The 26,702-nt window shown below is 35.0% G+C and overlaps 1 protein-coding gene across 4 annotated transcripts in view; it reads left to right on the forward strand.

The window, feature by feature from the left end:
• The window catches only part of LOC105486048 (transient receptor potential cation channel subfamily C member 4), a 225,385-nt gene extending 218,134 nt beyond the window's left edge, over positions 1 to 7,251 (forward strand). For 2 of the 4 annotated variants that reach the window (XM_011748736.3, XM_011748738.3), the window contains exons 9-12: positions 1,834 to 1,875; positions 2,004 to 2,093; positions 3,512 to 3,653; positions 3,906 to 7,251. In XM_011748736.3, the coding sequence (XP_011747038.1) occupies positions 1,834 to 1,875; positions 2,004 to 2,093; positions 3,512 to 3,653; positions 3,906 to 4,234 (603 nt within the window). In that variant the 3' untranslated portion in view covers positions 4,235 to 7,251. Of the gene's footprint in view, positions 1 to 1,833; positions 1,876 to 2,003; positions 2,094 to 3,511 lie in introns of all 4 variants that reach the window. The other 2 variants (XM_071081461.1, XM_011748735.3) reach the window with 1 other exon arrangement.
• The last annotated feature ends 19,451 nt before the right edge of the window (positions 7,252 to 26,702 follow it).

The following is a 26,702-nucleotide window of genomic DNA, read 5'->3' on the forward strand; positions in this document are numbered from 1 at the left end:
GAGTGTTAAAGAAATTGATGTACGACTCACTTTAGTATTTTAGTTTAAGTAAATTTAAGGAGATCTAGAAGACTGTGTGTTTCCTTTTAGAAGTGCCGTTTGTCTTAGGTTTCAGCTGAGCTGTGTCTCAATATGAGTCAGACACCTCCATCTGGTGGCCCAGCCATAAAATTCCCATGCCATGCTTTTTCAAGATGCTCTACATTTGTGTTGTTTCAAATTTCTGAGTTTTTAAATTAATAGCTTAATCCTATTTTAAATGTTTTTCTCAAAATGTATTTCTCATGCAAAAGTGAATGATAGTCAAAATAATTAGTGACCTTTAGGAAGCTAAGCATGTCTCATCTGTTCCTACAAATCACTACTAGTCATGAAAGACGGATACATCCTTATGGCCAGTGAAAATAGCATTTTCTTCTATTTCTCTGAAGAGAAGAAAATAGTTTATTTTAAATCGTTTAATATTTAAATTATCATTTCACAGTGATGCAGGCACAGCTCTTTTCAATATTCTATTTTATCATCCTGTGATTATTTATTAAGGAACAAGATCAAAAGCCTCATTTTAAAACCAAGATATATTATCCCTTTTGCTTTCTCATAATTTACCAAATTAATTCCTTTATTATAGAGATATTTTTATTTTGCATTATTTTGGCCGGTTTTCTTCCTGAAGAATCAATGCTGATGTTTATTCAACATACATAAAATTGGGATTATGTAGGGTTTTTTCTCATATATTTAGAATACTTGAGAATCTGCAAATATATAACTTTAATGTCATTTATTATTTAACTCAACTCATAATGGACTTTTTTCAATCATTAAACAACCCATCTCTCTATTCCATACTCTCAAATCACTGCTCTGTGCTTACCCCACCTCTACTCTCAAACCATTCTGATGCCTTCAGAATATGAGCTGGGACTCACATTTAATTTATTAAATGAGTTAATAAATGCTGTGTTTCAACAGGATCCTTTATTTATTTATTCTGTTAAATCCAGCCATCTACTTAAACAGGAATCTCCTCTTACTGTATATACAATTGAAATTAATATTGGAGAGTTCAGCAACTAACAAGATTTCTGATTAACTGTTACACAACATAACTTCTTAATCATGCCATGTTAATATTTATGAAGACTTTTAAATTTCTATTTGATATGTACTATCTCTCATCATCGTTTCAACTGATTTTGAGTGTGTATTAACTCTAATTAACTAATTTTTCATCATCTTGTGTCCTGTATGAGAACAACAGTTCTGTCATTGTTAACTTACTCTGCGTTTCAAATGTCATATAGATTATACACGTTTGTTCACTCTTTCTTTTGATTCATGTGCAGCACTTTTTTTTTTTTTTTTTTTTTTTTTTTTTTTTTTTTTTTTTTTTTGAGACGGAGTCTGGCTCTGTCCCCCAGGCTGGAGTGCAGTGGCGCGATCTCCACTCACTGCAAGCTCCGCCTCCCAGGTTCACGCCACTCTCCTGCCTCAGCCTCCCGAGTAGGTGGGACTACAGGCGCCCGCCACCACGCCCGGCTCATTTATTGTATTTTTGGTAGAGATGGGGTTTCACCATGTTAGCCAGGATGGTCTCGATCTCCTGACCTCGTGATCCACCCGCCTTGGCTTCCCAAAGTGCTGAGATTACAGGCATGAGTCACCACGCCCGGCCCATGTGCAGCATTCTTTAGCCATTGCCCATTGACTAGTAAAACTCCCACACTGAAGAAATGAGAATAAAAACATTCTTGATTTAAAAAAATAAATTATTTTTTAGAATAGTAATGTAACAGTATAACCAGAAAGGAATGTTCTTTTCCTTTTCAGAGGCGAGCTGCTGATAATTTGAGAAGACATCACCAGTACCAAGTAAGTTGTCCTTGTACTATGTCTTGAAATTTTCATTAAAATAAAATGCAGTCCCCCCTTCAGAACTGACTCAGGAGGAAATGTATTTACTCACTGAGTATCAATACTCTTGTTCTAAAATGCCTCAGGAAGTTATGAGGAACCTGGTGAAGCGATACGTTGCTGCAATGATTAGAGATGCTAAAACTGAAGAAGGCCTGACCGAAGAGAACTTTAAGGTAACCGTTTTCATGTCCATCACAAGAGGCAGATTGTGCAGAATATTAATCCAGATAGAGGACATTTAAAATCAGAGCTAGAAACGTGGCTGTGTGTTCCAGCAAGCCTGTGTGCCTTCTCATCTTTCCACTGAAACCCTACGGACCTGTAAAAAGAAAAGCTAGTGATGAAATTTCTTCTCAAAATACGATGTTTTCACACATACAGAGAAAAGCCTAGTGATTAAGTCATTCTGACTTACCTGATCCCAGAGTGAGCTTGTTTCTGAAATTTCAGCCTGATCTTAAAATCTGAAACATTTAGTAACTAACACACTAACAACAAAACTTCGTGTGTTCTGCAAAACTTTGATAGCAGAAAATTTAAGATTTGAGTTTAATTGTAACTAATACACTTAAAAACATTCTCCTTGATATTTTTTAAATTGTGTAAGAGGAAATAAGTAAAATGTGTAAAATACTATATTCTTGAATCACATGTTTAAAATAATTTAGGTTAAAATTATTTAGTTAGTGTTTAGAGATTTTGGAAGAATGATTAAGGTCCATAAGATCTTACAGGCCAAAACAAACAAACACATTAAACAAAATCTATAGGAGATATTTAACATAGAAAATAGCAGGTTTGAACGTGAGAATGAAGTAGTGAATTAGGTAAGAAGATAGAGAAATTACAAAACCTAAAGTGCAGGTTGAAAACTAGCTAGAAGCCCAGATTTTCTTTGCAGTCATAAAGTTCAAATTGTAATGTTAAATGATTCATGTTGCTTTAGGAGATAGGTTAGGGCAGGAAGCCACCAAGAAGGCTGCCATCAGGTTAAGACTGAGAATTCAGTTGCCCCAAAAGACAAGTTAAAAGGATGAGTCTAAGAAATGTCGTTAGATCCGAAGAAATTCCTAGGATGCAGAGGCTGACCCAGATTTAGGGGGAAAGTCCTCTTTAAGACAGTAAACAACTGCAAGTAACTACCAGCTCTTAAAAAGTTAGGCTCCACATAATTTTCAGATCTCCCTGTGGACAGAAAAATGTGCCAATATTAAAAATCCTATGAAATACACCCCAGAGACAGTGAAGTAACTTGGCAGCAGATGACTCATTTGGAGAGGAAGTCTTCGAAACTGTAGTCCCAGAGAAACCCAATATACTCAGCTGCGCGTTGGTGGCAAAGATAACTCATGTTTCTTTTTGCATCAACCTTAGGAAGTGTCCTTCCCAATTCCAATAAGGAAATTAGTAGACATCAAAATGACATCAAGTATCTGTGAGAGAACTTGGAATTCTAAATAGAACCACAGGAGAGTAGAATCCTTGTTTCTGAAAAGGAGTGAAAACAGTTCTGACCTATACATGAGACAAGAAAATGGTATTTCCAAATGTTTAAGTCCTAACCTAATTTTTCATTTTAAATTCTACATAGGAACTAAAGCAAGACATTTCTAGTTTCCGCTTTGAAGTTCTGGGATTACTAAGAGGAAGCAAACTTTCCACAATACAATCTGCAAATGCCTCGAAGGAGTCTTCAAACTCGGCAGACTCAGATGAAAAGAGTGATAACGAAGGTAATAGCAAGGACAAGAAAAAGAATTTCAGCCTTTTTGATTTAACCACCCTGATTCATCCGAGATCAGCAGCAATTGCCTCTGAAAGACATAACATAAGCAATGGCTCTGCTCTGGTGGTGCAGGAGCCACCCAGGGAGAAGCAGAGAAAAGTGAATTTTGTGACCGATATCAAAAACTTTGGGTTATTTCATAGACGATCAAAACAAAATGCTGCTGAGCAAAATGCAAACCAAATCTTCTCTGTTTCAGAAGAAGTTGCTCGTCAACAGGCTGCAGGACCACTTGAGAGAAATATTCAACTGGAATCTCGAGGATTAGCTTCACGGGCTGACCTGAGCATTCCCGGTCTCAGTGAACAATGTGTGTTAGTAGACCATAGAGAAAGGAATACGGACACACTGGGGTTACAGGTAGGCAAGAGAGTGTGTCCATTCAAGTCAGAGAAGGTGGTGGTGGAGGACACGGTTCCTATAATACCAAAGGAGAAACATGCAAAAGAAGAGGACTCGAGTATAGACTATGATCTAAGCCTCCCAGACACAGTCACCCAGGAAGATTATGTGACCACAAGATTGTGATACTTGAAGGAGGAAGCGTTTACCATACACATATATATTTTCCGTAGTGCTCTGGGTGTGGGAAAATGTTTAAATTGTATTAGCAAATGCTAAGTTACACTTTATAGCGTTTCTCAACTGTGGCATATTAACCTGTAACATGTTTAAATAAGGCAAAGGCAATCAAAAACCTTTTTGTTTTGTAGCCTGCTTTTGCTTTCACAATTTGTTTTACAATTGTTTTTGTTAATAAATAAATGCACCTTGTATTCTTGTACTGTTGCAATAACCCACAGAAACATTTTAGCTATCTTTTTCAATTAAAACAGATGTCATTTATTTCATGTGGTAGTTGACTCCTAAAATAGCTATTTTTATATGCAAAAACCAATGTGGCTGAAATATTATAGCTTTTCATAATTTTTTAGGGTCTCTAGAGAGGGTTCCTTGCCAAGGACTTTTCACCTAGTCCTACAGTTTGACTTTAAAACACAAATATTACCAAATTATTTCTTAAGGACATGTAAATAATTGTTGTACACAATTAAAGCAAGCAAGTCTTCTTCTCGTGGAGTCATGTCTAAACCCCCTCAAAGTCACAAATACTTTGTAGGGTTTTAGGTTGTTCCAGGGTTTCCTTTCAGTAAGTAAAAGAAGTGTTTGTCTTAATACATTTTGATGATTGATGATTTTCAATGACATTTTGTCAGAAAAAAACTCGCCCCTCCAGTTTTTTTTAATTACCTATTTCAGATTCCACTGCTTATCAGTATAAATATGAGTCTTTATGAATAACTGAAATTCAAAAATATGGCAAAAATTCTCAGTTATAGAAAAGAATAAACCATAATACTGTAAGCACATTTAACAAGCAAGATGATTGCATACTAATAATATCCAAATGAAAATGAATGTATTCTAAACAATCTAAATCTAAGTAAAGTTGAATTCCAGTATTTTCAATCAACGCAATATTGTAATCAATTCAAAAGAAGTACAAAAACCTAGCAGTCTCCTCTTTTCACCAGTAATCATTATATATTTCTTTAAAATTAAAATCACTCAAAAATCATTATTAATTTTATCAGCAGATATAGATATATAGTTTTGCCTATAGGAAAAGCATTCTTATTTCTTGTTTTTCTTTCTGTTGTTTGCAAGATAATTTAGCTTATAATAATTCACTGAACTATTACAAGGAAAGTGTTTCCAATTTACATAAAATTGGTACTAGAAACTTAAAGCTTAAATTACATTGCTTGTGTCTATTTAAGCCACTATGGGAAGCTTCTTCACCACATAAAATTAGCATTTATTTCAAATAAATGGAAAAATGCTAAGTTCATTTCAAAAATTACTCTGCAGACCTCAGAAATTGCATATAGTTTATCATTGACCCCAAACGGCATAATGTTATGGGACTCAGTTTCTCATTAACAAACATCAAAAATAAGGAATAACAGCAATAACAATGCCAGTCTCTGTTCTATTCCTATACACCTATTAACATATACGTACTGCTCTTAACAGCCCTCTGAAGTAGCTCCTGTTTTTGTCCCCATTTTACAGATGATGAAACTGAGACCAGCACTAACTGGCTAAGGTAACACAGCTCGTGATGGAGCTGTGATATGTCCATCAGAGCCATTCCCTTCACCACTGCATTGTACTGCCTTTCAGAACATAAAAAGAGCAAGTTATAAAATATGCATATACAGGGGTTACCATGGCCACTTCTGAAGTCCTATACCTTGAGAGAGAATGAGTATGGTAAGCTTCATAAGTGTCCCTTCTTCTAAAGCAAGAGAAATGTGCAAAATATAAAATGTGCTGTATTTGATTCTTTAGACTAAATGACATTAAAGCTAGTAGATTTTAAAAACATACTTAGTATGTGATCTCAGAACTCAATTTGAAATACTAGATTTTAATTTTCAGAAAAGCCAGGAGCACTAAGCCCCTGTTCACTCCTAAATCTAGTTTTTGGGGACTTAAGAATGGACCAGATAGATTTGGAGAAACACAAGCCTAATGAATGTATTTATTGTTTCAAGAACATCTTTATCTTAAGTATATTAGGGCTCAGAGCAAATCCTGGGGCTACTCAATTTTTTCTAAATCATACATACTGTAGTAGAGAAATTGTAGGCCTATTCTTAACATTTGGGATATTTTCCATTAATTTCTTTTTGCCTCTCCTGTGCATTGCTGTTTCGTTTTGTTTATTCCCAAAGTCAGGACACTATACATCACCATTATACATACTTTACCAGAATTTAATTTCAAATTCTCTCTGTTCCTTCAAGCAACACCAGTAACAGTACAAGCAACAAAACCTTTTTTCCCCAGTAGCTTATTTACATCAGGGGTTAAGGTGCTGACATTTTATAGGGGAACATGATGGTAGTAGAGGAATGTGTTTGGAGCAAGTAAGACCATCCTTTTCAGTGTCCTAGAAAGGATGATTCTAACAACCCCCAGATGTTGCTGACAGATGTGTTTATGAGTATGAACAAAGTGTTGGATATTATTAGTACCAGCTGCTACTAATATAACTAGAATTGAATGCTATTCTAAATATGTAGTGATATTATGTAGCATTAGTGAAGATGAGTAAGGATAAACTAAGAAAAGTAAAACAACAGCAGGATAGCAAGCAAAGAAATGTTATTTCTTTGAGGTCTGTAAGTGAGTACTTCAGGATTTTCATTTCTACTCATATTTCTATCCACAGAAATTTCTAAATGCTACAGAGAAGTTTGAAGTCACCTTCATTTACATAAACAATATTTCTCCTTTTTCATACTCTCTTAATCTTAAAAAATCTATTTTTCTTAAATTTTGTGTCTGAATTGGGTGAAGGAGCGTGTTGAAAATTCGGTTTAATAGACTAGCAGGTAAGTTTAAAACACTTTGTTTATCACAAGTATATTTTGGAAGCTCCATTTATAAGAAAATATGCTATAAAGATGTACCTCATCATTTGTAATAAAGGTTTTCCTTAAAATTTCTGTGCAAATAAATCTATATTAACTTCAGTAAGGAAATTGGCTATATTTTTTTAAATGGTGGTGAATTATTTTATAAAACGATAAGTAATTTTTCAAAGTGCTAAACATCCTCAAAATGTATGTTTCACGAGCTGAATATTTGTATATCAAATTTTCTTAAAATAGTTACTCTATCTACTGGATGGCAATTAAACTAATGCAAAAACATACTCACTTTCCTGCTTTGACATAGACAACAACTTGAAATACTTTAGTGATCAAACAAATTAATGAAAAGTCAAGGATAGTAGACTTACCATGCTATTCTTAAAGAAGGTAGGTCAATTTTCTAGCAAAGGTGGAGGAAACATAAGTAACAATGGCATAAGAATATATTCTTCTAACATTCGATAATCCTTAATAACTCTGGGATTTAGTTGAATAAATGACTATCCAGTCTCACGGCTCTTTATTGAAGAGAGGCCACCAAGTTTTGAAATCTGTCCATTCTTAGTCCTTGTGTATTGTATTTTTATCTGTCTTCTACAGTGTACACAGCTGCCTTCCATGCTGTGTCCTTAAAACTCAACCTAGTAAGAACCATCCATTGTGGCCCTGTAAACATGCTTACAATATATTTTTCTTTTTTGGATTATCTGAAATCCTGACTTAAAACTAATCATAGAATTTAGAAATTTAATATTACTGGCATTCCTCTTAACTCCAAAACCATGATTCTGATTTTACAATGTCTGAAAAGGCATTTTATTTATACAGTGTTATCACGTGCCTTTTTTAATTTAAATTTTAGAACCATGTTAAACAAGTTCACTATAGATAACTGGGGAAAGTAAAGCCCAGGGAATTTATGGAAATTATCTAAATTTACCCAGGTGTTTGGTGGTCAAGTTGGGGGCTTAAACAAACACCTCTCCTCATCTCGATATTTGGATGAGACATCACATTATAAATGCTTTGACCACTGACTTTTTGTTTGGGGAACATTTTGTCCTCTTTGCCCTTGTAGAAGATATAGTTGTCCAAACATTCAAGTTAAAATTCAGAATTAATACCATGTTATCTTTTGTTTTTCTACAAAGTTGTGTTCAGAGAATTTTTTCAAAGTTGGTTTCTTACTGTTTTCAGAAAATACACTGTTCATTTTCACTGAAAGTGTAGATTTTATGGTAACCTATATGCATATTGGTAATAATAAAATGTATTAAATAATATCAAAGCTTCTCAACTGAAAAACGATAGAGATGGACAATGTACAGTTGAACTAAGATTGAGACAGTGGGACCAAACCTGGGTACAGTCACACCGTTACTAGGCTGACAGTGAAGATGTCTCGGCAGGTCAAATTCACCAGCAGCAAAACCATTAATTTCCTCTAGAGCTGCACCGTTCAATAAGGTAGCTCCTATCCACATACGGCTATCAATCACTTACAAGTGTGACAAGTCTGAATTAAGATGTGCTGTAAGTGTGAAGCACACACCAGATTTCTAAGACAGTATGAAAATAATGTAAACTAGCTCATAAATATTTTATATTGGCTACGTAGTGAACTGATAGTATTTATGAAGTATTGATTTAAAATATACTAACTAAACGAGTTATGTTTCTTTTTTCCTTTTTCAATGTGGCTACTAGAAAATTGAAAAATATGTATGTAGCTTGCATTGGTGCCTTGCAATGCATTTCTATTGGACACTGCTGCTCAGGAACATTTGTATTTGTCTCAGTCAACTCATGTATCTCCATCATGTGAATTACAACGGTAGAAAATTCTGTATTTAATTATTCAAAAACATTTTATGCAGCTCTATTAAAGTTTGCAGTCTCTCCTTGATTCCTAATCTTCTAATGGAATCACTGGTCATAATTTGCTGTTTTTCCATTGCCTTTACAAATGTATTAATATATAAATATACATGCAGCTATATAGGTTATGGTTTTCTCATTTTTATCAAGAATTTCATCACACTATACCTATAACAATGTTTTTATCTAACAGTGTATCATGGAAACCTTTTCTAAAGTAATTAAATATACAGGAGCCATTTGAATCTGTATAAATTCCTCCACTAGTTATTTTACCTAGTGAAATATTATCACATGCTATTTTTAAAACCATGATAAAAGAGCTACTTATTGGAGAAAACACAAGGTTTTGTTTGTTTGTTTGTTTTTTGAGACAGAGTCTCTCTCTGTTGCCCAGGCTGGAGTACACTGGCGCGATCTTGGCTCACTGCAACCTCCGTCTCCTGGGTTCAAGCGATTCTTCTGCCTTAGCCTCCTGAGTAGCTGGGATTACAGATACGTACCACACGTCTGACTAATTTTTGTATTTTTAGTAGAGACGAGATTTGACCATATTGGCCAGGCTGGTCTCAAACTCCTGACGTTAAGATCAGCCCGCCTCGGCCTCCCAAAGGGCTGGGATTACAGGCGTGAGCCACCGCACCCAGCCTACAATGTATTTAAGTGATGAGAAGTGCCTGATAGACAACAAGGTGTGTCTGAAAGGCAAATAAGCTCATTTCTCTCTTTTGTTTACAATCTTGCAGGGCTGGGTTTCTGGTACCAGCATCGCTTCTCTGCATCGTTCTCTCACACACTATACTTTAGCCATTCTAAACTTCTTTTAGCTACTTATGAGTTAGTATTGTTTTTTCTCTAACATTTGCAAACATTGTTTTTCCATGCTTGAATAAGAATTGTACCAAAATTTTATTACTTTAAATAATTTTAATACAGGATGTTAATTAATTCTAGTTGACTTATTTTATGATTTCTTTTAGGTCTAATCTAATTGTTTTACCAAATTCCTTCTGTGTTTTTTTTTTTTGTTTTTTGTTTTTTTTTAGAAAATCTTTTCCTAATACTGTACATAAAGGGCCAGGTTTCCCCTCTGGAAATGAGGTGTACTTTTCGAGAGGATTAATTACACCCAGCAGACAACTCACTGTGCTGCTTCAGCATTCAGAATGCAAAATGCTCTGTACTTTGGGGGAAAGCAGGAAACTGATATTTTTTCATAGCTGCTGTGGAGTGACTGCAAGTTAGGCACTTCATCTCTTTAGACTTCAGTTGCTGATATTTGAAATTTCTGGATGAAAATATCTTACCTATCTCAAAATTATGAAACGATACTAAGTCATCTTTCTAAAGTTAGAAGTACCAAATATGAAATTAGAAAAAAAGGTTTTTTAGATTATCGTAGATTCATATTCAATTGTAAGAAATAATGCAAGCATTCCTCATGTACCATGTACCCATCTTCCCCCAACGGAAACATCTTTCAAACTGTAATGCAAATATTGCAGGATTTTCACGTGTGTTTCATTATCCACTGATGTTACGCTTATTTCCAAAGATTTACATGTACTTACGTGTGTGTATGTGTATGTGTGTGTGTGTGTATTTGTGTGTTTATTTCGTTTTATACAGTTTGACCACACATACAGGTTTGTGTATCCACAACCTGGATACAAAATACAGAACAAATAAATATAGACAAAATACAGAAAATTTCCATCACCACAAGAATCCTGAAATTGTCCTTTTAGAGAAATACCTCAGAAATATTGTTGGTTCAGTTCCAGACTACTGCAATAAAGCAAATATCACAATAAAGCAAGTTATACAAATTTTTTCATTTCCCAGTACATATAAAAATCACCCAGCTGGACAGCAATGTTCCCCAAATCCACGAGACAAGGAGTTCCTTCTCTGAAAAAATTGGAACTACAGAGAATCTAGACCAGGACTCAAGGACAGTGGAGAGCATAGTTAACTGAAAGTCAGGTCTGGATTTTAGAGCAGCAGGAAAAACAAATGTCATATACAAAGTGCTTCGAATAAGAACAAATAAGACTTTTAAATATCAGTACTCAAATTGATAGCAGGGTTTGCAGAATGTTTGCTTTTTTTTTTTTTTTTGTCCAAACATGTGATTTGAAGTGACAAAGTTTGGGTCCTATTCTCTTTGAATGTTTGGCTCTTATATTTATGTTTATAAACAAGTATACCACTGGATCATGATAAATAACAAAGTTTCAATGTAGAGTATTAGTTTTTGTCTTCTCTTTCATCAGTGAAGACAGAATTCTGAATGTTATTTTCTTCTGAAAGTTAGAGGAGGCATCAAAAGTTGAAATTTAGCAGATGTATTTTTCAGATTTTAATTACCAGAAAAAATATTATTTTTAGGATTCAATGACTATTATTGACTATGTAACTAATAAAATGTTATTATGGTACTTTTAGATTAAAAGTCTATTCCAAAGTGCATTTTGGTTTTTCAGATGTTCTGAATAAAAGTATTGAAATTTTGAAGTGGGTGGAGTTCCCTCCCTTCTCTTTGGGTTAGTTTCTAAAACTTAATGAAATGGAAAGCAAGTGTCTTTTCCCCCTAAAAAAAGGTTACATTTTATTCCTTATTGTACTGAGACCCAAATAAAATAGATAAATCAGAAAAAAAAAGTTACATTGATACTATACTATAGTCCATTAAGTATGTGATAGCACTATTTCTAAAAAGCAATGTACATGTCAAAAGCAATGTACATATCTTAACTAAAAAGGGTTTATTGCTAAATATTGCAAACAATAACCTGAACCTTCAGTGAGTTGTAATCGTTTTGCTGGTAAAGGGCCTTTTCTCTATGTTGATGGCTGCTGATTTATCAGAGTGGTTGTGGCTGACTTTTGGGGTCACTGTGGCAATTTTTTCACATAATACAACATTGAAGTTTGGTGCCTTGATTGACTCTTCCTTTCACAAAAAAATTTTCTCTGTAGCATCTGATGCTGTTTGATAGCATTTTACTTATAGAACTTATTTCACAGTTGGAGTCAGTCATTTCAAAACCTACTGCTGCTTTAGCAACTAAGTTTAAGTAATCATCTAAATCCCTTGTGGTCATTTTAACAATCTTCACAGCATCTTCACCAGGAGTAGATTCTGTCTAAAAAAACAGCCACTATCTTTGCTCATCCATAAGAAGCAATTCCTCAGCTGTATTAGTTTTATCATGAGATTGCAGCGATTTAGTTATATCTTCAGGCTCCACTTCTAATTCTAATTCTTTTGCTATTTCTACCACATCTGCAGTGACTTCCTCCACTAAAATATTGAAAACTTCAAAGTCATCCATGGGGACTGGAATCAGCTCCATCCAAATACTGGTTCATGTTGGTACTTTGACTTCTCCTCATGAATCACAAATGTTATTAATGATATCTACAATGGTAAATTCTTTCCAGAAAGTTTTCAATATACTTCGCCCAGATCCATCAGAGGAATCGCTATCTATGGCATTTACAGCCTGACAAAATGTATTTTTTAAATAATATGACTTGAAAGTCAAAAATTGTCCTTGATCCATGGGCCGTAGAATGGATGCAGTGTTAGCTCACATGGAAACATCTCTTGGTATCTCTCCATCCGAGTTCTTAGGTGACCAGGCACACTGTAAATGAACAGTAGCATTTTAAAAAACAAAACAAAACTTGTTCTGAGCAATAGTTCTCAACAGTGGGCTTAAAATATTCAGTAAACCATGCAGTAAACAGATGTGCTGTCATCTAAGCTTTGTTGTACCATCAATAGAGCATAGGCAGAGGAGATTTAGCATAGTTTTTAAGGGCCCTAGGATTTTTGGAATGGTAAATGAGCACTGGCTTCAGTCAACAGCTGCATTATACCCTAACAAGAGAATCAGCCTATTCTTTGAAACTTTGAAGCCAACCATTGACTTCTCCTCTCTAGCTAGAAAGTCCTAGACAGTATCTTCTTCCAGTAGAAGGCTGTTTTGTCTTCTGGACACTTCACTGCAGCTTCTACATTAGCACTTGCTGCTTTACCTTCCACTTTTATGTTACGAAGATTGCTTCTTTTCTTAAACCTTATGAAACAATCTCTGCCAGCTCCAAACTTTTATTTTCCAGCTTCCTCACCTATCTCAGTCATCATAGAATTGAAGAGAGTTAGAGTTTTGGTCTGGATTAGACTTTGGCTTAAGGGAATGTTGTGGCTGGTTTGATGTTCTATCCAGACCACTCAGACTTTCTTCATATTAGCAATAAGTCTGTTCTGCTTTAACCTTTGTGTGTTCACTGGAGTCAAACTTTTAATTTCCTTCAAGAACTTTTTCTTTACATTCACAATTTGATTGTTTTGGTGCGAGAGGCCTAGCTTTCACCCTATCTTGGCTTTTAACAAGTTTTCCTCACTAAACTTCATTACATCTATAGCTTTTGATTTCAAGTGAGAGATATGCAGCTCTTTCTTTCACTTGCACACTTAGAAGACTTTGCAAGGTTATTAATTGGCCTACTTTCAATATAGTTGTGTCCAGGGCACAGGGAGTCCAAAGGAAGGGAAGAGAGAAGGGTAATATTCAGTCAGTGAGGCTGTCAGAACAGACCACATTTATGGATTTAGTTCACCATCTTACATGGGCACAGTCTGTGTTACCCCCAAACAATGACAATAGTGACGTCAAGGATCACGGATCACAGATTACTATAACAGATATAATAATAATGAAAAGGTTTACAATATTGTGGAATTGCCAAAATGTGACACAAAGGCACAAAGTGAGCACATGCTGTTAAAAAGATGGCATCCATAGACTCGCAGGTTCCATTTGTAAAACAATGCAATATCTGTGAAGCACAATGGAGAAAAGTGCAGTAAAACAAGGTATAGCTGCATAATACTTCCATTTCCCCTCCTCTACCCCCGCACCCATCCCTAACCCCTGACTATCACTAATTTGTTATCCATTTTTTATCATTTTGTCATTTCAAATCAAAACATTTACCAGTGTTACATAAATGGAATTATGTAGCATGTAACCTTTAGAGGTTAGTGCTTTTCCCTCAGCATAATTCTTTGAAAATTTATTCAAGTTGTTTGTTTATATCCATCAATAGTTTGATTCTTTTTTATTGCTCAGTTAAATTCCCTGGTGTGGATATAACAGCGTTTGTTTAGCGTTTCACCCATGGAAGGATAGCTAGGCTATTCCCAGTGTTTGGCTAATACAAATAAAGCTGCTAAGAACATTTATGTACAGGTTCTGGTGTGAACATAATTTTTATTTGTCTGGGACAGATGCCCAGAACTACAATTGCTAGGTACTATGGCAGTTTCATACTTAGTTTTATAAAAGACATGTCAGTGTACTATATACATTTTACACACTCGCCAACAACATATGAGTGATTCTGTTTCTCTTTTTTTGCTAGCATTTTATGTAGGTACCAGTTTGTATTTTACTCATTCTGATTCCTATGTGATAATATCTCATTGTGATATTAATTTGCATTTTCCTGATGGATAATGATTTTAAACACCATTTCTTGTGTTTCTTCCCCATCTGTATGCCATCATGGTGACATGTCTGCTCATGTCATTTGTCCATTTTCTAATTAGACTGTTTGTACGTTTGTTTTTATTGCTGACTTTTTGAGTGTCCTTTTTATATTTGAGATACCAGTCATCTGTCGGATGTGTTCTGCAAATATTTTCTCCCAGTCTGTAACTTGTCTTTTCATCTTCTTGACAGAGTTTTCAACAAAGCACAATTTTAAGATTTTAGGTCCAATTTTTTGATCTCACTTTTTACAAAAATTCGAAGAACGCTTTGCCTAGATCATGAGGATTTCATTCTATGTGTTTTTTTCCTAAAGGTTGTATTCTTTTGTGTTTTATATGTAATCATACTGTCTTTCCCATTTTTCAAGTACATTAAATAGTATACCGTATTAGTTCATTTTGCATTGCTATAAAGGAATACCTTGGGCTGGGTGATTTATAAAGAAAAGAGGTTTGGCTCAGGGTTCTGCAGGCTGTGCAAGCATGGTGTTGGCATCTGACCAGCTTCTGGTAAACAAGAAGCTTTTATTCTTGGCAGAAGGCAAAGGGATATCAGGTGTGTCCCATAGTGAGAGAGAGCCCGAGAGAGTTGCTATACTCTTTTAAACAACCAACTCTCGTGTGAACTCATTACTACGAGGAGGGCACCAAGTCACTCATGAGGGTTCTGTCCCAATTACTCAAACACCTTTCACTAAGCACCAGCTCCATCACTGGGATCACAATTAAAAGATTTGGAGGGGACAAATAAATAAACCACATCACATACATACAGATTTATAGAAGAAAAGTAAGCTTCAGGAATAGAATCACACATGTATGCATAGAGGAAATGATGAGGGGAATGGTGAACGGCAAACATGCAGTTATTAATAGCAGTAAAATGAGGAGACAACACGAAAGAAGAATCATTTTTATGAGATAAAAACTAACCCAGTTACCCTGAAATTGTAGCCAGACTTTTCTGAAGTTTGAAAAAAAAAAATAAAACTCAAGTAATTTTTCAATTCTATTACATTTCTTTCTCGCAACTTCTTGAACCAGATGGAGAAGCAATAAAGATGAGAAAAATTGCTCTGATGAGACTGGAAGCCAGAAATAAATAAATTTAAAAAGTTCAAATGCAAACCACATCATGAAATCAATGGCTGTTTGAAAAAGCATGAGATTGCAGAAATACAGTATGGCACCCTGTGTTCTAAAGAATATTCGCTAAATTTGAAGTTTGTATGTAGCTACCATTGAAACCACCAATCATGTGTTTCTTTTTAGCTTTGACAGTGAATAATGACAACAAAAGAAAATAACCTGGGTAAAAAAAAATTAATGTAATTCATTGGTATAAACTAAATCAAATTAGAATAATGAAATTATAATTTTATGAGACTGTGTATAAACCATTAAACATTACAATTTAGTGCCCAGCAAAAATATAGCCATTTAATGATAAAGCGTGTGGCATGAAATTCCCATGTGAATTAAAATCATTTGCGAGGCTTGCATTAGAAGGATAATTATTTTTAATAAATAACCATAAAAATGTAGACTAGAGTTTTGGCTAGGTCATTATGATATATAACATCATAATATTTTTATTCTCTGATGAAAATATAGCAATCAAATAAATTGTTTAATCAATGGAAACAATTGGAATTCTCTTATAAATTTGAAGTTGCCACTTTTTACAAAATTCAAAGTTGGAAATAGTAATTTCATGTATAAGATAATCTGGATCTCTAATTTGGCTTTCACTTTCTATTATTTTCCATTTTTCCCCCAAATTAGAGTTTTGACTCTGTGTCAAAAAATGGAAGGAAAAAGATGAAGAATGCTTTCTATAGGAACTCACGATGTCAAGTCGGGAAAAATCTCACTTACGTTTTACATTGTAAAATCAGAAACATAGTGTTCGTCTCCCTATAGATGGTGCTTGACAGTCAGGGTTTGCAGATCGTTTTGTTTTTTTTTTTTTTTTTCTCCATCACTCATTAAGCCATGTGAAAAGAGACTACTTTGTTAAATTAGGTACATATTTTCGTTTTCTTTCAGATAGAAATATAATAAGACATACAGAAAAGGCACCATTTTTCATCTCACACCTAGAATAAATTTATTCAATTGATGATATATTGATTATTTAGCACCTTCATATTTTCACTCACCCACATGGTAAATTGCCATTTGAAACAATTATTTCCTTTATCAACATTGATTAAGCATACACTTTGTGTCACACATTGTAATACTTGCTGAGAATAAAATAATAAAACAGTTATTGCACTAAAAGAAGGTCAATCCAATGCAAATAACAATTAAGTGTGATAATTCTGGTGTCGCTGGGGAGAATCTAGGAGGGGAATCCAGCCCAGTATGAGGAACAGAGAATAAGAGATGTCTGTGTTATTTCCTAAAGATGAGTAATAGTCATTTGGAAGTTGATCTTTATCCTGGGAATAATTGGGTGCCATTAAATAATTTATTGTAGGAGTTTATCATGACAAAATTCTATTTAACTAAAGATAGAATGAGATGAGGAAATAATCCTCACATTTGCCTGTCAAAATTAAAGAGAAGTGAGTTCTTTCAATTCTGAAAAGGAGCTTTTTTGGGGATTTCACTCAATGGTGTGGAATAACCTGATTTCCAATCTGCAGACAATAAATGGGGAATAAATTTTTCTAATGCAAAACAAGTGATTACAATTCTAACAAGTTTTATATGTTATGTTTAAAAACTAAATATGTTTTATATTCAATTGTAATGAATTTTCTGGCCATTGTTAAGCATCTAAAGATTAAACATCTTTTTAAATAGCTTTATTGAGATATCCACATACTATACAATTTGCCTACTTAAACTATATAATTCAATGGTTTTAGTATATTCATAGATATATGTAATCATCACTACAGTCCGTTTTACATTTTTATTGCCTCAAAAAGAAACCTACTCTTCATCTATCACCACCCTGTGCTCCCACTCCCACCCACCTCCATCCCCAAGCAAACACTAACTTTTCAGTCTCTATAGACTTCCTGTTTTGAATTTTTATATGAGTAGAATCATATATGTGGTATTTTGTGACTGGCTTCTTTCAGAACATAATGTTTTCAAGTTTCATTCATGTCATAACCTGTATTAGTATTTCCTTTCTTTTTATGGCCAAGTAATATTCCATTTATGGATATACCACCATTGGTTTATCCATTTGTCTGCTGATGGGCATTTGAGTTGTTTCCACCTTTTTTGCTACTATACATAATACTACAAAGTTTTGTGTGGACATACATTCTCATTTCTCTTGAATAAATACGTGGGAATGGTCTTGCTAGGTGATAGACCACTCTATGTTTCATCGTTTGAGGACATGCCGGACCTTCCCACAGCAGCTGCTCCATTTTACATTCCCATTAGAAATGTATGACAATTCCTGTTTCTCCACATCCTGACCAATGCTTATTTTCTCGGTTTTTGATTCTAGCCATCCTAGTGGGTATGAAGTAGTATCTCACATGTGTTTGGTTTGTATCTTCCTAATAACTAATTATGTCAAACATCTTTTCATGTGTTTATTGGCCATTTGTATAACTTCCCTGTAGAAATATCTATTAGAATCCTTTGTTCAATTTTAATTGGGCTATTTGTCTTTTACTGTTGAATTTTAAGAGTTCTTATATACCATAGATACAAATCCTTATCAGACATAAAACTTGCAAATATTGTCTCAACTTCTGCAGGTTGTCTTTTTCACTTTCTTGATGATGTCCTGTGAAGCATGATTTTTTTTCCAAATTTGATGAAGTCCAATTTATCTAATTTTTTTGGTTGTTTATGCTTTGAGTGTCATATCTAAGAATCCTTTGCTAATGTCATAAATATTTATTTACCCCATTTTTTCTGAAAGTTTTATAGTTTTAGCTCTTATATCGAGGTCTTTGATTCATTTTTGAGTTAGTTTTTAAAATATTCTGTGAAGTAAACATCCAACTTTATTCTTTTGCATGTGGCTATTTAGTTGCCTCAGCACTATTCTTTTCCCATTGAATGGTCTTGGCACCCTTGTCAAAAATCAATTGACCCCATCAAAGAATACAATATTTCAGTTACATGGAAGTAAGAAGTTCAAGAGATCTATCCTACCGTATGGTGACTCTACAATAACAAAATATTGTATACTTGCAAATTGCTAAGATAGCATATTTTAAGTGTCCTCATTACAGAAAAATGATATGTAAGGTAATCCATATATTATTTAGCTTGATTTAGCCATTTCACAGTGTGCGCAAATTTTATAACATCATGTTGTGCACCATAAATATGTACACTTTTTTGTCAACTGAAATAAATAATAAGAAGAACAAAAAAGAGAAAAAAGTAAGTTGGCCATAGATGGAGGGCTAGATGTTCTTATTTCTGGACTCTTTCCTATTTCATTGATCCATATGTCTATCCTTGTGCTCTTACCACATTGCCTCAATCATTGCTGCTTTGCAGTATTGAAATCAGGAAGTGGGAGTCCTCGTGTTTTGTTCTTTTTCAGAACTGTTCTGGCTGTTCTGGGTCCCTTGCAATTCCACTTTAGAATAGCTTTTCAATTTCTACAAAGAAGTTCGCTGTCATTCTGAAAGAGGTTTCATTAAATCTGTAGGTCACTTATGGGAGTATTGCCATTTTAAGAATATTATCTCTTTTAATCTATGAACACCAGATATTTTCCCATTTATTTAGATCTTCTTTAATTTCTTTCAACAAAGTTCTGTAATTTTCAGAGAATAAATTTTGTACTTTTGCTGAATATTTTCCTAAATATTTTATTCTTTTTGATGCTATTGTAAATGAAATTGTAATTGTCTTTTAAGAGCCTCAAAGGCCAGATATGATTGATGCACAAATACATATACAGAAATTCATCGGTGCCGTAATTACATCAATCAAAAATTGATAAAGTGAAATTCTGGACACCTATTAGAAGCTTTTTGCTAATTAATTTTACAGTATCTGAGGGAATCAACATTGTTTATTGATAAACCAATTTAACTGTTTCAGTTGTTTTAAAGGCAGTACATATCAATGCCAAGAATAAAATAATGTATTTAAAGATCGAATTCCACATTTATATCTGATTTCTACTTAATAGTTTTATATTAATTACCATGTGTCATATCTATATAACTTTTGCCAATTTAAATTGCAGTGTGGTACATGTGTTAATGACAAGTTTGTGCTTACACCAAAACCTAGTATTATTACCCATTTCAGCACACAGTAATGTATACACAAACTTCCTGGGGGTTCTTTTTTTCTTTTTTTTTTTGGTGAGACAGAGTCTCGCTGTTTCGTCCAGGTAGGAGTGAAGTGGTGCAATCTCAACTCACTGTAAACTCCACCCCTGGGTTCAAGTGATTCTCCTGCCTCAGCCTCTCAAGCAGCTGGGATTACAGGCACCCACCAAACCCGGCTAATTTTTGTATTTTTAGTAGAGCTGTGGTTTTGCCATGTTGGCCAGGCTGGTCTCGAACTCCTGACCTCAGGTGAGAAGAAATTCTTAAACTGTTTTGGATTTTCTGTATGTATATGCTCTGGGTTGTTATACATTAAGTAACCAATATAAGAAATCTCACTTATAAATATCTACTTATAATTTCACTGATTAATGAGCAATGAGGCATAGGAAGTAGACTTAAATACATGTTACTATTTTTCATATTCATAATTTTAATCTACTTAGTCATGGATTTTTTTACTGACATGGCAAGTATGCCCCCAAATTTCACCAGTTTTTAGTATCAATGTATTTCATCACTCTTATATATGACAGTAGAAAGAATAAATCTAGCCACTTTGGAGGATTCGTGTTCAAATTACTTCCTTACACTAGACCATAGCCAGACTAATTGGTTACATTAGTTGAAAACGTGAGAGGAAAAGGCAAAGATGGGCTGGCCTGTGTGGGAAAACTAGGTTCATGATATTTGAAGATTAAGATTTCACTATGGATGAGAAAAAAAATTTGGGTAGGAAGATAGTAATGAGCACAACTCTTCATCCACAACCCTTAGGGGAAGAAGGATGGTAATTGAGCTCCTGACAAGGCCTTACTCATTATTTTTTTCTTTTCTGAGATGGAGTCTCCCTCTGTCGCCAGGCTGGAGTGCAGTGGCGTGATCTTGGCTCACTGTAACCTCCACCTCCCAGGTTCAAGCAATTCTCCCGCCTCAGCCTCCCAAGTAGCTGGGACTACAAGCACACACCACCATGCACAGCTAATTTTTGTATTTTTAATAGAGAGGGGATTTCACTATGTTGACCAGGATGGTCTCGATCTGCTGACCTTGTGTCCACGCCCCTTGGCCGCCGAAAGTGCTGGGACCACAGGCGTGACCCACCGCGCCCAGCCTCATTTGTTCTTTCTTGTCCTTATCAACAGCAATTTAAAGAGAAATAAATGTTTTTGAAGAAGTCAGGCTAATCATGGATACAAATATTCCAAATATGTATAATCTCACTAAATTGGGAGGGAACTTGGCTGTAATCATGTTTAATGAGTGAAACTAGCCAAAGGCATCCCCAAGCCCAAATATTTTGGCCAGAATCTCCTGCTTTGACTATTGGACTTGGAAGCAAAAAGTTTAATTTCTATCTTTATCCTAATGTCTCTATTGGCTCATTTATATGATGGGAAAATAGCTACTTACTATTCTGAACCAAGGAGCTCAGTTATCATTATGATTTAAAACATGAAGAAATAAAATTATTTTAAGTATAAAGAATTATGTGTGCATGATTTTTTTTCATTATATTAGGATAGCACTAAGGAATCCCAGAGATTTCAGGATTAAGTCATATAGGAGTTTCTTCTCATACAGCTGGGATCAAATAAAATTGCAAGTCACCTTAAGGAAGCCGGATGAGCCACAGGCTCAATCTGGCCTAATGTATCAATGTAGCTAAACAAGGAAAGTCTGTCAGAATGGAGGGATAACCACCATTGGTAAAAATGCCGTTAGAAAAAGGGAAAGGAGTGTTAGAGAAGCCGATGGCATTGTCCACTCAAATACTTCCTTGGAAGCATTCTTAGCCAATAGGCTTAGATCATTCAGGTCCTATGGGTGTAGCTGACCTAGCTGTGGAAAGACATGAAGATATATTAGCTGGATGCCGCTGATACCATGACAAAAAACTAATTTTCTGATTCTAACTAAGTCCCCATTATAACTTTATTCATGGAACAAATGCACTAGTGATGTTGAACATGTAGTCTGGTTTGTGTGCTAGCAATAACTATGGAAATAAGAAGCAGTCATCCTGACCGTAAAAAACAGCCTCCTACATTTAACAAATTTGAGTCTGTAAGAGATGAGGCTACACTACAGATGCTGACAAAGTTAGATTTCAGAGCCTGCAGGCAAAGAGCCAGACCCTGAATTAAGGGACATTCATCAAGGGAGGCCCGCTTGTGAGACCTCCTGGCATACAAGCAGCTGGTATTTCTCAATGGGTACCCAAGTGTGCATCCGTAGGCAGGTTTGCTAGTCTAAGAGCCACAGATATCAGTATTATTGCCAAATCTCATTGTACACATTATATTGCAGACCTACCAAAGTTTATGATCTCAGTCCATTTTATGTTACTTATAGCAGAATACCTGAAACTATGTAATTTATCAATAAAATGAATGTATTTCTTACAATTATGGAAGCTGAGAAGTCCAAGGCCAAGGAGTTGCATTCTGGTGAGAGCCTTTTTGCTGGTGGGGACTCTGAAACAGTGCAAGGTATCACATGGTGAGAGGACTGTGTGTGTTAGCTCAGGTTGCTCTTCCCCTTCTTATAAAGCCACCAGTTTCATTCCCATGATAACCCATTATCCTATTGATTCATAAATGGATTAACCCATTCATGAGGGCAAAGTCCTCATGATCCAATCACCTCTTAAATGCCCCATCCCTCAATACTGCCACACTGGGGATTAAGTTTCAACATGAGTCTTTGGAGAGGACAGTCAGTTCATAGTAGCTACTAAACACACACAAAATTAAGAGGATCACAAATACTATCAAGTAAGCTTACATCCAATTCTGAAGTTTACACGTGCCAATTAAACATATGTATATCCTAGTGCTTGATTTGAAAGACCAACTCAAACTGATAGTTAAGAAAAATGGAGAAGTGAAGTAGGATACTCAGGTCTGTAGCCTGGGTGGATAGGTAGTTCAAGGAATAAACAATGTGAAAGGAAATAACCAAACAGTCTAAGTACCTGTAAACCAGTGAGATAGTAGAAAATATTGAAATGCGAGAAAGAAAATTCTTTCAAGAGAAATTAGCTTACGTTGACAGAGCTTCAAGAGGTCAAATAATATAAAGATAGAATTTCTTGGGGAACAGCAGAAATAAAGAACAACATAGATTAGAGTAAATTAACATGAGATTCACAGGGTGGAAGAGCAATATGCTGAAAGGCATATTGGAAATATAAAAAGATTCAGCTTCCACCTTCCTGCTCTCCTGATGCATGGAATCTGGACAATAAACCACAACCACAAGTCAGGGCTACATAGGGAGGTGGTTTTCGCAGGAGAGAACCAAGTTTTGAGGTATGGAAAACTGTTCAAAATTATTTTCAAAATAGTGGGTGATTATTAGTTGAAACTAATAGTTTTCACCATGAAATAAGTAAATAAATAGTTGTTCCAGAATTTAAAATGGAAGGATTTTGAAAAGAAATCACAGGAGAGGCCAGGCACGGTGCCTCATGCCTATAATCCCAGCACCTTGGGAGGCAGAGGCGGGCAGATTATGAGGCCAAGAGTTCAGGACCAGCCTGGCCAACCATGGTGAAACCCTATCTCTACTAAAAATACAAAAATTAGCCAGGCATGGTGGTGGATGCCTGTAATCCCAGCTACTTGGGAGGCTAAGACATGAGAATAGCTTGAACCCAGGAAGCAGAGGTTGAAGTGAGCCAAGATCGTGCAATTGCACTCTAGCCTGGGACAGAGTGAGATTCCATTTCAGAAAAAAAGAAAAAAAAAAGAAATCACAGGAGAGAATAGTGACTGGAAAAATAACATTAACGGTAATTAACTATAAAACAAAGATATAAAACAGAGTAGTCTGGTGTGTTCAAAGGTTTACCAAAATACTTGGTTTCCCACGTTCTTGGTGCACTTGGGAGAAAGTGGAAACACTATTTTTTTTACTTTTCTGTCTGGGAAAAATCAGTCTCAATTTTGATTGTGTTTCTGAGGGAATCTTAAACCGGGTGAGATGACATGTGATGGGTTTTTAATTAGAGATTACCATTCTAACCAGGAGTCCTGAATAGTGATAGATTTATTCATTTGTTGAATAAAAACAGTAACTGAAGTCAACAGTACCTTGAGAACTGTCGTTTAAAACTAAGAAAGAAAAAATTGAGATTTGTTAAAATATGACAAAAGTTTATTCAGGAGAAGATAATGAATTCACTGTAATTTTCATACAAGGTTGGTAAAGTTAATTTCCAGCTCTCAATTTTTATGATAGTTCTTAAAAATCATCAGACTATCTAACATTTTTCTTAACCAGAAACTTATGTGTTGCTTCTCTGTGTATTTTCTGCCTCTTTCTCTCTGAAATACTTCTCTTGAAGGGCAGGAGACTTGCCCGTCTTGTTTGTGATTATATTTCCAGTGTCTATAAAAGTCCTGGGGTTTTAGTGTATACCTAACAAATATTTTTGAATAAAGTGTTTGAAGTTTTTCTCATACTACCATTTCACTTGCCATCCTGATTTCCTCTATCAAATCAAAGTAGTAGGAATAGCAAAATGTCTATAAACTCAATGGTTACCTAAAATTATAAATTTTATAGAAAATTTAATGAAGAAATATATTTTTGAACATTTAATTTAATTGAGAGATTTTCAGACATTTTATTTAATGTAACTCATAAAAGTTGTTAATAGTTTACAGTTTCACAGTTTTCTCAGTGAAGAAAAAGGATTGAGAAAACTTAGTATTATACCCAAAGTCAAATGACATGTTTGTGGAGTATGATAGATGTTAACATAAGTATCTCACTTCAAAAGGAAGAAGGAAGAAGATAAAGGGCAAGATGTAATGGAGGCTAGGAGGAAGAAGACAGAAGAAAAACTAACCCTCTTAAAATAAACACTTTACCTCATCATAATTTTCATAAGAATTTGATCTGAGAAACTTCATTCCCATTTCACTTAAAAGAGAGTTTGCATAATTTCTGCAAGTGACTCACAGCTAAAAGCTAGTGGAGCTGGCATTTGAACTTGGATATTTTAAATTCTGAAGCCCATGTTGTTTTGGTTATATCATAATCTTTGACAGTAAGAGAGAAAGGCAGAATACACTGGGCTTCATTTATAACCCAAGCTGACTTTCTGAACAATATATTTGGGCTGGTTCTTTCAGTCATGGTAAATTGAGAGATACAGTGTTCTTTCTTTTTTACGGATCCTCGTGTTTCAGCTAGCTGGAGTTACACTGTTTGCATTTACCTATTATACTAAAAATGAAATTATGAGGAAATTAGAAACACTAAGCTATTGTCTCTTAAACATAAAATTACTATTGTAATTAATTGTTTCCTCTCACATTTGAGAACCTGTCAGAGAACCATCGTTTATAAAAACAAACAAAAAAGATTATTTCTTTTATTGTTTTCTGCCTTTTCAGAGCATCTACATGTACAGATACCATAAAAGTCTAAAGAAATCCACCCTGAAATTAGCGTAGGTAATTATCTATGAAATAAAACTGGAATGTGATATGACAGTATGTGCATTTCACATTAAAGATGTTTTTGAGTCTTGTATTTTCAACTGATAAAGGCAGAACAGTCTTAACAAGCTGTGTCTACTCTAAGTTTTCACATCTGTCTGTCTTTCTTACCTGTGCTGTATTCCATTGATTCATGTCACCACCAACAATATTCATTGTAGACTCTGATAAAGGTTTCTATCATTGGATTATTGGGTCAGTGATGTATATAATTGCATCAAGTAAAAAGTCAAAAGCTATAGAAGCCAAAATTAGCTTTGAGTGCAGGGTAAAAAAGAAGCAACTGCAGCAATACAGAATCAAAGCAGATTCTACTGTCATGATGTGATGTTTTACAAAGGTTAATTGCATACAGTTTAACTGAGAGCAAATATAAATGTTGTTTTTCCAAGTACCACATTTTTAAGCTTTGCTATGAAATTTTTGATACACAGTCCTTTGTCTGCCTCTAAAATAAGATGAATATTATATATCTCACAACATCCTGGGATGGGTGATTTTAGCTGTTGAATGGAATTGGCTATTGGCTGGTAAAAAGAGAACAAATAGGGACACTACTCTCTGCTATTATCCTCTCACCCACATGGGTCACTAGTTCTCAGGAACAATGCTGGCTTTTTCCTCATATCAGAATGCTCCTTTGACTTGACTCAAGTAGAAAAATAATGGCAATTGTCACAGTTTTAACTCTTCTAGCATAAGCTATTGCATTAGCAGTCTATTTATTTCCAACTTCTCACCCTCTGTTAAGAAGCAGATGACATCTGTGAAGGAATTTCTCTACAGAAGAGACCAGGAGACTTAAAAAAAAATGTGAGAAATGCAAGTCCCAAGGCCTTTACTCATGAGTATAGGAGGAAGAATTATGAGTTTCAATCAGGAATAGGGTGGCACAAGGATAACTTCAAACTGATTTTGACTTTTGAAAACATAGCTATGTGTGAGTTCGTGCACTGGTGTGTGTGAGACTATGTCATAGGCAGGAAGTAACCACAGCCTGGTTCCCAATTCAGAGGCAACTATCTAAAGTATTTTTTCCTAGTGGGGGAAATTTCCACAATGGCAACTGTATTAGTCCATTTTCACACTACGGTAAAGAACTGCCCGAGATTGAGAACTTTATAAAGGGAAGAGGTTTAATTGACTCACAGTTCAGCATGGCTGGGGGACCTCAGGAAACTTACAATCATGGCAGAAGACAAAGGGGAATCAAGGCACCTTCTTCACAAGGTGGCAGGTAGGAGAAGTGCTAAGCAAAGTGGGGACGGCACCTTATAAAACCATCAGATATTGTGAGAACTCAGTCACTGT

This window comes from Macaca nemestrina, chromosome 16, assembly GCF_043159975.1.
Source record: "Macaca nemestrina isolate mMacNem1 chromosome 16, mMacNem.hap1, whole genome shotgun sequence".
NCBI classification, from domain to species: domain Eukaryota; kingdom Metazoa; phylum Chordata; class Mammalia; order Primates; family Cercopithecidae; genus Macaca; species Macaca nemestrina.